Genomic DNA, 12,401 nt, shown 5'->3' on the forward strand with positions numbered 1-12,401 from the left:
ATTCTTGCTGGGGCTGCTGCTTGGGCTCTGAAATCTGGTGAGGGGAATGGATCTCAGAGCCTGAGCTCCAGCCCAAACAGGAACATATACACTGCTGGTTTTAGCACCATAGCATGAGCCCTGTGAGGCCCAGTCTGTAGACCAAGTCTCCGAGATTTGCCACCATGGGGTTTGGTTGGTTGGTTGGTGTTCTTAAAGGCAAGCGTGTAAGTAAACAGGAAAAAGTAAGAGCTGAATCTTATTTGTTTCTGCAAGCAGTGAGTATTGGTGGGGGAGGACAAGCACAGGAATTATTTAATGTGCTACATGGATGTTTAACTAGGAATAACGTGGTGAAAGAAAATTTAGGTTGAATATCAGGAAATCCTTCCTGACCACAAGTTCTTTTAGACAGTGCACTAGTCTCTCCAGGATAGTGGTGAAAGCCCATTGCTTGGGACTTTAAAGACTAAATTGGACAGAAAACTAAAGAATATATTGTTGGGAGCAATCCTGAATTGGCAAGGATAGGATCAATGAAGGAAAGGGGCACAAATTAAAGAAGGAAGACGAATGAGCAACACTACCTTTAAAGAGTAGGTATGCAGTTGCCGTGCTGGTTAACAGGGGCCTAAACATTTCTTTGTGAAAAACGACTTTTTGCCTCACTGTTATGCAACCTGTGGTGTTTGTGGAGGAAACCTATCTAAAGAGCTGGTAGCAGACGTAGTATCACTGTGGAGACTTAACAATGGGAAACTATTCACTCCAATGCTCTAAGGGTCCAGGTATTATAAATAGGCACATAGATCTAAAAATAATAGAGCTTTTGTACTGACTTGGCTTGAGAGCTCTGAAATTGGGCTGTATGAAAGTGAGAAGTTTCAGAAACTGAAGCCCACACATTCCCTGTTAATAACAAATCTGGTATGTAATCAGACAAACTGCTGTTGGTCTTCATGTTTGTTTCACTTCTGCAGCCTGTCTTTATTTATGTCTTTCCCTTGTGTTGTGATCCCATTGATACTGACTCAGAGGGACTGGTAATTAATTAACATCAATGTCAACAAGAACAGATTGCCCAGGTTGGTTTACTCATGTACTCATGATTGCAGCCAGAATGCAGGAGGCTTAGATTCCGATTACAAAGCAAGTTTTAATTCCTATTTATAGCCATAAAGGTTTTACTAGTAGAAAAATAAAAGGGCAGTTTTGGTAATACTTTACTAAAATGCCTGTAAATAAAACCCTGCTGTATAATCAGCTCCTTTAGTAATACAGGCAAAACACCCGCATGGGTCTAACTCCCATTAGCATTCATGGGAATTTCATGCACCTATCAAACTAGATCCTTTTCATGTCCAGCTTTTTAGTTCCAGCATAACATTTAAATACACATAAAACAGTAGGAAATAGCCTGGACTGGTAACATTTGCACGGTTCATTTGCTGGAATAAATTGCTCCCATTCCAGCAGAGAATTTACTCCTACATCCAGGCACGCTAGAAGTTTGGGGAATTTTGGGTTCTGGAATCAACCTTGGCCCATGTCTGAGTGAAAGATTTGTCTTTATGCTTGTTCTAATTTTCCCTGCATTTCCTAGCTAAATGCAAACAAGATAGTAGCCATGAAGAATGATCACTGAGGCACTAAACCTTTTCTGTTGTGTTTTATCCCATGTTTCAAACAGACATTAACCGCGTTTTATGGCCTTTTCAACCGTTTGAAATATTTAACAATAACCAATTTTGATTAGAACAATATTGAATTAATTGGGAGCTGATGGGTGTTCCTTACTTTTGAAAATCAAATGCCTAAATATGAACTTAAAGCTGGTAGTTTCAAAAGGTGCCTCTGGAGATGGGGATGGCAAGTTCCATTGAGTAATAATGCCCATAGGCTCCTAATCTGGGATTTTTTAAAGGAGCTTGTCTTTGGAAAATTGGGCCTTAGTCAGATCTATTAATGTGAACACCACATTGCTAATTATCCTCATAAAAGCTGATGTATAGCTTGGACAGCGCCTACTTGCATAGTGAGATATGATCTTCCTATATGAAATCTAGGACAAGTCTGCTCTACCTGTGACACAACTACCTTGTCTGTCTATTGGACAGAGGTAAATTCTCCTAATTTGTTGTATTTTTTGGTTGGAAACTCCCTCCAGGCTCTTCCTCAGCATCAGCATATTCAAATTCATACAAAGACTTTAATTTAGGCCCCAGTCCAGTGAAACATGTAAGCACCAAGTGGTCTATTTGAATTCAAGTGCTTTGCTGGATTAGAATGGATTGATGAAAATACCTTTTGGATCTTAACTAAACTCAGTTGTCTTAGACTTGTACTTGATTCAAAATATAGGCACTGAAGACCCAATTATTCCTCCTCAGCTAGAGACTGGCATTTTTCTATTTCAGGCACTCTCTCCCAGAAGATGCAGGAAAATATTTTGACACAGAAACCAGGGTTCTGGAAGTTCCAATGACAATAATGATTGCTGATAAGGTTAGTGCTATTGTGTATTGCAAGTAGTAGAAGATTTAAATTTTAACAGGAGCTCCACAGTCTAAGCAGCCTCGAATTGCAGAGAGTGTGGAAATCACAACAATTCTATGCTGCTTCAGGGCCAGATTCTGACACCTTACAGACAGTGAGTTACTCAGTGAGCCATCCTTTTGGAATCAAATCAGTAGGACAACTGATGAAGTACTAATCCTTCCTCTCACTGATAATTCTAATTGAAAAATCAACTCAATAGGGCTACTCATGGAATCAACTACTCCTCCAAATGAGTAAGGGTGGCAGAATCTAGTCCTCAGTGATCCAGAGCATAGCTCTAGTACTGATACTAGGTACTCTTTGGGCCAAATTCACATCTGATGTCAGCAGGTGCAATTCCATTGATTTCAGTGGAATTGCACTTGGTAATACCAAATCTCAGTTTGAACCTTTGTGTATTCGGAGAAGTCTGTGATTAAATTAATTAAAAGATGCTCAGAATGGTATAATAGATGGTGAGTTGTGTAAAGTCATTTTCTATCAAGCATCTTCAAAATGCAAATCCTAGACTTTTAATTTTTAATGAAGGTGCTCACTTATTCACAGAGGTATTCTTATGTTCCAGACAGCTTTTAGGTACCACAGCATACAGTTTTATTCTGAAACTATAAAACATTGTACAGCAAATGTACATGCATCTTAGGATTCATATTTCATACTTTATACAAATGCAGGTGTGACTACATTCCAGCATATGGAATCCAAAATATCTAGTGATTCTTTTGGCAGTTTTAGTTATAATATAGGCACATTTCAATTGCTTGTTGTTAAGACCATGATAAATTCAAGTTCAAAATAAGAATGTTACTTAAATTAAATTGCTTTCGAGGAATAGAATATCTTAATTCACAGTGTCTTTTTGGAAATCTTTTCACATAAATTATATACCCTAGTTCTTGCCCAATGCTGCAGTTCTTACTCAGTACTTTCAATCTTGTTTCAGACTAAGCCAGTTGAATTTATTGTCCATGCAATTGTTACTACCTCTGATTTGGAAATCAGTCCAGCTGAAGTGAATTTTGGTTACTGCACTATCTATGAAGCTGTTCAGACAACCATAACTCTAACAAACAAATCCATCTTGCCACAAGAGTTTGGATTTGTTGGACTCCCTGAGGTACATGGCTGGGTTTTTCCCCCCTTTCTCTGTTTTTAAGTATATTTTATTCTTGTGAAATGTTGAAATGTTGAGTGCAAATGAAGCTTGTGACTGACTGTCATGGATCTTGGATAGAGTTACTGGCCTAGTGGATAGAGTGGAAGCAGGAGACATGATATCTTTATTTTAGTAAGACTTTTAAGACCATTGGAGCTCCTGGTTATCATGTCTTAGTGATTCCAGATCAAATTTGCTTTGTGTATAAGGGACCATGTTTTTCTGACTTCCAGCTCTGCAAACAACCTGGGCTCTGAGAGTCTGGCTGTGTTCTTTCTGGTTCAGGCATTATCACCAGCATTAAAAATTCTGCAGGACAACTCTGGCCTCAATTATACCTGCTGAACTCAAATTACCCTTCAACTCCCAGTTATCCTCTGCAACCTGGCTAAATGCTAATAGGACTGTGCAGGTCTCAGTGAGGGTATAATTTGCTCTGCAAAATTTGTAATACCAAAGTAATGGTGATGTTGGAGCAGGAGCACACCCAGCTTGACACTCAGACTCCTGGTGAGTTTATGATGTTGCAATTAAAGCAACCCCTACATCTTTTAAAAGCTTTCTAACCACACAAATCCAAGATGGGGTCCCCAAAAGACACAGGACTCCTACAGTGCCACTTCCAGGAGGTCTCTCTTCAGAGCAGAAAATCTACTTCAAATATTGAACTGTGTAAGATTGTTAAGGCTGACTTGACAGACAGCTGCTGGTGCTGCTGATCAAGATAACATGTACGCTGCAGGCATGCAACAAATCAATCCCTTATTAGCAAGAAAGGTGTCTAACTTAACAAGAGTGAGGAGCATTTTCATTCTAAATGGTCATTTAAGCTAAAGCAAACACTGGAGACCACAGGGTCCTGAGGGCTAAGACTTTTGGGGCCTTTGTGGAAATCAACTACTCAAGCATCAGGGTCAAACTAAGGTGCCTGCTGAATGAAGCCTTCAGGGCACAGCAGGTTGGGCTGAAGCCTCATTAAGTGCTAGGGAGAACCTGGCAACTTGGGGAGGCAACTCCCTCTCCTGCCTTTTCAGAGAATGAAAACCAAAGAGGCTGTTGACATAAGATGTCAGGATCAGTTGCAGTTACATCAGAGCTTCATTTCTCAGACACGCAGCTGGGGCTGAAGCTTAAGCTGTCATTTATAGCAGAAGCACTGAAGAGCTCAGACTCCTTGGGATCCTGACTCATCCAGCACTGCTTATTCATCTTTAAAAGGATTCATGCAGGAATTCATGTGATCTATTTTAATGGCTGCATACAAACAGTACAGGCCACTCATATGGCTTTTAAACAAGTAGCCATTGTCATAGCAGTCTAATGAAATCTTCCTTCCTTGATCAAACCAGCACACTCCAGGAAGAAGTGTTGTGAGAGCTATATGCAGTATATTCGGCCTCATCTATCTGAGCACCTCACAAGCATTAATGGATTTATTCTCACAACTCCCTAGTGAGGTAGGAAAGGTAGTTGATAGCTTTCTCGCATCTCATTCAGTCTTGCATTAGGATAGCTATTTGGGTTGTCAAGTGATTAAAAAAATTAATCACAATCAATCATGCTGTTAAACAATAATAGAATGCCATTTATTGAAATATTTTTGGAGGTTTTCCACATTTTCAAATATATTGATTTCAGTTTCAACACAGAATACAAAGTGCACTGTGCTCATTTTGTATTTTTTTATTATAAATATTTGCACTGTAAAAATAAAAAATAGTATTTTTAAATTCACCTAATACAAGTACTGAAGTGTAATCTCTTTATCATGAAAGTTGAACTTACAAATGTAGAATTATGCACAAAAAATAACTGCATTCAAAAATAAAATGTCAAACTTTAGAGCCTACAAGTCCACTTAGTCCTACTTCTTGTTCAACCAATCGCTCAGACAAACAAGTTTGCTTACATTTGCAAGAGACAATGCTTCCCTCTTACTTACAGTGTCACCTGAAAGTGAGAACAGGCATTCACATGGCACTGTTGTAGCCAGCATTGCAAGATATTTACATGCCAGATGTGCTAAAGAGTCATATGTCCCTTTATGCTTCAGCCACCATTCCAGAGGACATGTGTTCATGCTGATGATGGGTTCTGAATCAATGATCCAAAGCAGGGCAGACCGACACATGTTTGTTTTCATCATCTGAGTCAGATACCACCAGCAGAAGGTTGATTTCCTTTTTTTGGTGGTTCAGGTTCTGTAGTTTCTGCATTGGAGTGTTGCTCTTTTAAGACTTCTGAAAGCATGCTCCACACATCATCCCTCTCAGATTTTGGAAGGCACTTCAAATTCTTAAACCTTGGATCAAATGTTGTAGCTATCTTTAGAAATCTCACATTAGTACCTTCTTTGCATTTTGTCAAATCTGCAAGGAAAGTGTTCTTAAAATGAACAACATGCTGGGTCATCATCCTAGACTTCTATAACATGAAATATATGGCAGAATATAGATAAAACATAACAGGAGACATACAATTCTCCCCCAAGGAGGTCAGTCACAAATTTAATAGATGCATTATTTTTTTAACGAGTGTCATCAGCATGGAAGCATGTCCTCCAGAATGGTGGCCAAAGCATGAAGGGGCATACGAATGTTTAGCATATCTGGCATGTAAATACTTTGCAAAGCCAGCTCCAAAAGTCCCATATGAACCCCTGTTCTCACTTTCAGGTGACATTGTAAATAAGAAGCAGGCAGCATTATCTCCTCTAAATGTAAACAAACTTGTTTGTCTTAGGGATTGGCTGAACAAGAAGTAGGACTGAGTGGACTTGTGGGCTCTAAAGTTTTACATTGTTCTGTTTTTGAGTGCAGTTATGTAACAAAAAAATCTGCATTTGTAAGTTGCACTTTCACAATAAAGAGATTGCACTACAGTACTTGTATGACATAAACTGAAAAATACTATTTCTTTTGTTTATCAAAGTGAGCACTGTACACTTTGTATTCTGTGTTGTAATTTAAATCAATATATTTGAAAATGTAGAAAAACATCCAAAATATGTAATAAAATTTAAATTGGTATTCTATTGTTTAATAGTGCAATTAAAACTGAAATTAATCATGATTAATTTTTTGAGTTAATTGCGTGAGTTAACTTAATTAAAAATTGACAGCCCTAATAGCTACATAAGAATAATATGGTTACCATGGACAATAAGTCAGCAGAAAGCCTGAAAGGAAGTCCTTTCTCAAATGTTAACTCCATTGAAATCTGAGGTGATAGACTTTTACGGCATGGTCACATGTTGTCCAAGATGAGAAATCAATTGCAGCAGGAAAGGCAAATTGAAATTACAACCTTTCAAGTTATTCTAGAACTAGAAGTCTGCACAGAATTCTAGTCACTCACAGACATACACTATCCTCAGATGAGTGTCTTGGACCGAAGTTCCTCAGGCATGTGTTTCTGGTGCCCTGACCCTTTGTTACATTGTAACACATGAGATTTCTTTTTGTCATTTTGAAGTTTGTAGAAATTCAACCAAGTGATGGATTTGGAATTCTCCTCCCCCTGGAAAGCCTGAACCTGGACATAATCTTCAAAGCCAACAAGGCAAAGGAATACAGTTTTGAGCTGACCTGCAAGTCAGAAATTAATCGGTATGTTAAGAATCTGGAAACACAAATGAGTAAAGGTAGAAGTGTTACTCTGAATCAATGGTGGAGTTCTAGAGTCAAGATCAGAATCTGATAACTAAGTCCCAGAGTCTAGGTTGTCTGTACATTGGCAGAGGCAGAAGCTTTGCGTCGTACAAGAGGTGCTCAGTGCCTGCCTGCCAGGTTCAAGTCTTTACAGAGTTAATTTATTGCCTTTTTGCTGACTCTCCTCCTGCCTCACCCAAGTCCATCGATATCATATGCCTCCAGCTATAAATTTGCCTCTTATTTTCTTTACCTGCAACTTCCTCCCAATCCCTTTTCTTGTTGGAATTACTGAAGCTTTACTTTGGTCGTGTGTATGTTTCTTCTGAAGACACTCATCATCTGTGCCAGGTGATGCTGCATAATAGTGAAGGCATACGGCACAAGCTTTCAGATGACATCTCGTTGCATTTCTATTCAGAGATACAATTCAGGTACAGCCTCTCTAGGGAGTTGCACATTTTAAAACAAATACCATATTTGCCTCATTGTGCCATCCTTAGGCAAAATTGCCATTGCAATCGATACGAATACTGCTTGAATAAGAGCTGCAGAATCAGGTCCCCAGGCTTCTGGGCTGTTTAAGATGCTCTGTTTGTGCTGAGACAATTTATGGTGTGTTTATTTTTAGACAATTCAAGCTGTCATGCAAAGCAGTTGGAGTCCACCCACCTCTTGAGTTGTCTCATTCCTTAGTCAAGTTTGCAGCAACAGCTTTAAATGATGTATCTACAGCAACACTGTATGTAATAAATGCACATGTGAGCCTCAACTGCTTTACTCATGCTGTCCCAAGGATCGGCAAAGGGGAAATTGCCCCTGTTGGACCCACTTCCTTTGAATTCCTTGTGCCAGAAGATTCTCCTGTGACAATTATGCCTTCTGTTGGGACAGTTTTACCAGGGAAGGTAAATTCATTCTGAGTATGTCAAGTATTTGAATACAAAAGATAAAATCTTATGATCATCTATATCCTTACAAACTTAGTACCTTGTAATTAAAGTCCCAAAATATACTGTACCAGTCCTATAATTAATTCATTTTTGTAAACTGAGCTTAAAAGAACACTTTTAATGGAAATCTAGAGCTCAATGATGCAAACAAGTACACGTAACTTTACTCATGGACAAATTTGCATCAATGTTATAGCATGATTTATTTACCTGAAAGGCACTTAAATGTAGACAAACTGGTGGTAATCTAACACTGTTGCAGCACTGTGGACTTTTTAAAACACAAGTATTATTAGCCCTTTTCTTTAATTCGCCTGGCTCCCTTACAAAAAAGGGCCAAGGTATCCAGGGTCAAAATCTGCTCTCAAACTCATGCTCTCAGCTTCTGTTGATTTTGGTGGGAGTTACAAATAAGCAAGGGCCAAGTTCTGCCCTTAGCCACTGATGTTAATTTGCAGCCCAATGTCATTCATTGTGTGCAATCTTTCTACCCTAGAAATGCTTGATACAAGTGTACTTCAGACCAGTGTTGTCAGAGCAGCTAATCAGAGAAGAGGCAGTTCAGATGCTGTGCAGGGCAGATGCAAAAAGGACAATGCTGAAGAAGATTTGTGAATCAGAAATGCAAGTAAGAACAGTTAAAAATCAATATACTCACTCTCAAAGGAAAATCAACCTCATTTCTACAGCACTAACTTATTTAGCATAAAATTATTTTCAATTAAAAATACAATAAATGAAGCCAAGAATTTTATACCAGAGGTTAGCAGTACAAAGTGGCAGTTAACGCAATCAGCGGACTGGATTAATAAATAAATATGGGGTAACATTTTCGAAAGCACCTGACTGGCTTTTGAAAATTGACTTTGGTTTGTAAGTTCCTTAGGCGCTCCTAAGTGCCTAAAAGAGACTTCTGAAAATGAGACGTGCACCTTAGTGACTTAGGCACTTTTGAAAATGGGGTCAGATTTCCAATTCCCTACTGTAAATTAAAAAAATTCCATTGAAGTCAATAGAGCTACATTTATTTACTCCAGCAGAGATTTGTCCTCTGAGCTTGAATTGTCTAATTTCACTTTATTTTATTTGAATACTGTATCCATTGCTTATTGCCCTAATTCATAATTGTATCGCTGTTATCGTATGGATTTGGTTACAGACATCTGTCACTTCTTTTTATATATTTAGACTTTGAGTTCTCTGGGGCAGAGACTGTCTTTTTGCTGTATGTTTGCAGCAGCATTCACTCAGTGGAGTCATGACCCCTGACTGGAGCATCTCCACAGAATAATGTATAACAGTGGTTCTCAAACTGTGGGCCAGGACCCCAAAGTGGGTCTGGGGCCTGGTGCTGAAGACAAAGCTCGAGCCCCACCACCCAGGGCCGAAGCCTGAGGGCTTTAGCCCTGGGTGGCGAGGCTCAGCTTACAGCCACAGCCCCACCCCCCCGCCCGGGGCTTGGGCTTTGGCCCCCCTGCCCAAGGCCTGAGACTTGGGCGTTGGCCCCCACCCCACCTGGGGCAGTAGGGCTTGGGCAGGCTCAGGCTTGGTCCCCACTCCTAGGACTGTGTAGTGCAATGAAGTTTGAGAACCTGATCTATACTAATTTGTAGTCACCTATGGGATTTTAATAGGAATTGGATGTCCAAATTACTTAGGCAGCTTTGAAGTATCAAGTGCATGTTATATTTATATATACACATTTATAGAAGAGGAAAGACGAAACTGTGGCAGGAAAGAAGGATGGAAAGAAACCAAGTTTTGCCGCTTTGAGACAGCCTTTGAGGGTCAGAAGCAGTAAGCATGCAGCTGCTAGCAGTGGCTTTGAGCCACCAAAACCAGAAGAAATCAAAACCAAGTAAGTCAGTAGCAGCAGCTTCTACTGGGTAGCGAACAACTGCCATTTGCCACATTGGTTTCATTAATATATTAATCCCTGTGTGTGAGTGAGCAATCTAACTTTAGGGGAGAACTGGCCTTTTTCTTTATTACAAAAGTTATTTCCAAAATTAGCAATGCTTCTAATCTACACTGTCATCATAACCTCTCCTGCAAGGCAGAGAATCCCTCATTATAGATGAAATAGCAGAGCTGCGGGCTTGAAAGAATGTACCATGTAGCATTAAACATGGCTGTACTATAACTCAGCTGAACCAACCACAATACCAATTTAAAGGACAGTTGGCCTGGTTTTCAGGTAGGAGGCCGATTAAACATTTTAACAACAGAAACTGACAGTGAATGATTCACCTCTTCTAAATAAATTAGTTGCATTTGTATTGAGTAAAATTCACCCCAGGCAGCACAAGGCTCATGCCCACTGCCTCAAGACCCACTGACGCCTTAATTTGGCAGTTAAATGGCATATAGTCTAGAAAACCACCACTAGGACAGGGCGAAATTCACCCATTGGGAAATATAACAATGCTTTAATTTATAGCTTCCAGGTAGTCATTTTGCAGCATGCAGGTCAGTTGACAGAGAATTAACGTTTATTTCATGTGGTACCTAGCAGTTTATTTATTTAGTTTTATACCATCTAATAAGAAAGTCCAGTGCTTGAGGGCCCTGACCCAACAAAGCATTTAAGCATGTGCTTAACTTAATTAAATAAGTGGTCCCAAATATCTGAGTAGTCCCACTGAAGTCAATAGAACCACTCGTATGTTAAAGTTAAGCACATGCTTGTGTGCTTTGCTGAATTGGGCCCTACATGCTTTGGACAAGAATTACATATTTAGTGCAGTCCATTAACTAGCAGCATATAATAAACTTATATTTTTAAACATGAATTGTTTAAGTATACTGTAACTACACAATTCATTCCAAAGGAAATGCATATTTGAGAATTCGGAGGCATCGCCAGACATACTCTATCATAGAAATATGTAATTTAGGAATATTACTGGAATATAAAAAGATGCAATGAAAATGTTTGCAAAATGGATTTTCACTAGAAAATCTAGCATGGGAGAATCAAACTAAAAAGTGTTTTATCTTCTCTAGTGTGACATTAAGTATCTGAGTTCATAATTTTTGTTCTCCGTGACATGGGCAGAAAAGCAAACTACTTATTCAACACCATCCTCTGTCGAGCAGATCCATTGCTTTGTAACAAATGAGTACACAGCTTTACTGCTAAAGTCCACATTTAAACAATTAACGATCAATAAATAGTAAATGCAAATACTTAGTAAGTCGGGTCTGCAATGTAATATTCTGCTTGCTGGCTTTAGTACTAGACTGCTGTGTTACTACATGATTTTTGCGTTCTTCTGATGACTGTATTCTTGTACTCCCTAGCTCTGAAGAATATATTGCAGCTCAGTATTCCCTGACTAGGAATTTCACAGGAAAGTTTGAGAGATACATCATACCTTGCTTTGTTGCAAGTGGAGATATTGATGAAAAGATAGGATCTGAAAATCTAAAGTACAGGTACTGTATAAATGAGCGGCATGAAACCATATGAATGCAATTTATGGTGGACCAGAAAACTCAGAAGAAAGTAGGGACACATGTTGAAAAAGTATTCATTTGTTTTTTGGGGAAAAGGCCAGATTCTGATCTTAATTGCCCCATAAATCAGTGGAATAACTTAGACAGTATACCAGCATAACTGAGATCAGAATCAAGCCTGCTAATATCAAAGTACCTTAGAGAATATTTACTATGTAAAGTTTATGTGCCAGATTCAGTCCACCTCTTCTGTCTATGCAGATGTAAGAAGCCAAGAATTATACATTCTCTTTAACACTGACATAATGCTTTTCCCCCTCCTGCATAGAGTAAGAGCAAATTTTATGATCTAACGCCAAACATTTTTTCCATCTCCCCAGTCCTTATAACACCTTGTACCTAGAGTTGCACTGTCCTGCTGTAGCACCATCTGTTGTGGTCACTTCAAATAATGGAAAAAACATCATCAACTTTGGGGAGGTCGCAGTAGGTACGAAGTTAGAATTCAACTTTTGAGGTTTTTCTGTCTGGCTTTAATTCCTTTTAAATGTAGTTTTGTTATGATTTTCTTACTTGCTGTAGGATCAATTTTCAAACATAGGTGTCTAAATTAGGCCAGATGTAATCACACAAATAACCATTTAA

At 39.0% G+C, this 12,401-nt stretch overlaps 2 protein-coding genes across 9 annotated transcripts in view; one reads left to right on the forward strand and one right to left on the reverse strand.

The window, feature by feature from the left end:
- The window catches only part of CFAP74 (cilia and flagella associated protein 74), a 96,183-nt gene that overhangs the window by 72,103 nt on the left and 11,679 nt on the right, over positions 1–12,401 (forward strand). For 7 of the 8 annotated variants that reach the window (XM_050931626.1, XM_050931628.1, XM_050931629.1 and 4 more), the window contains 8 exons: positions 2,397–2,484; positions 3,482–3,655; positions 7,169–7,302; positions 7,976–8,252; positions 8,794–8,925; positions 10,007–10,155; positions 11,601–11,735; positions 12,137–12,246. In XM_050931626.1, coding sequence (XP_050787583.1) covers positions 2,397–2,484; positions 3,482–3,655; positions 7,169–7,302; positions 7,976–8,252; positions 8,794–8,925; positions 10,007–10,155; positions 11,601–11,735; positions 12,137–12,246 — 1,199 coding nt within the window. The remainder of the gene's footprint in view (positions 1–2,396; positions 2,485–3,481; positions 3,656–7,168; positions 7,303–7,975; positions 8,253–8,793; positions 8,926–10,006; positions 10,156–11,600; positions 11,736–12,136; positions 12,247–12,401) is intronic. The other variant, XM_050931623.1, reaches the window with a different exon arrangement.
- Positions 1–12,401, reverse strand: part of CALML6 (calmodulin like 6) — a 208,329-nt gene that overhangs the window by 47,749 nt on the left and 148,179 nt on the right. The gene's annotated exons all lie outside the window — the stretch shown is intronic.

The sequence above is a fragment of the Gopherus flavomarginatus genome, chromosome 21 (genome assembly GCF_025201925.1).
Source record: "Gopherus flavomarginatus isolate rGopFla2 chromosome 21, rGopFla2.mat.asm, whole genome shotgun sequence".
In the NCBI taxonomy this organism is placed as follows: Eukaryota; Metazoa; Chordata; order Testudines; family Testudinidae; genus Gopherus; species Gopherus flavomarginatus.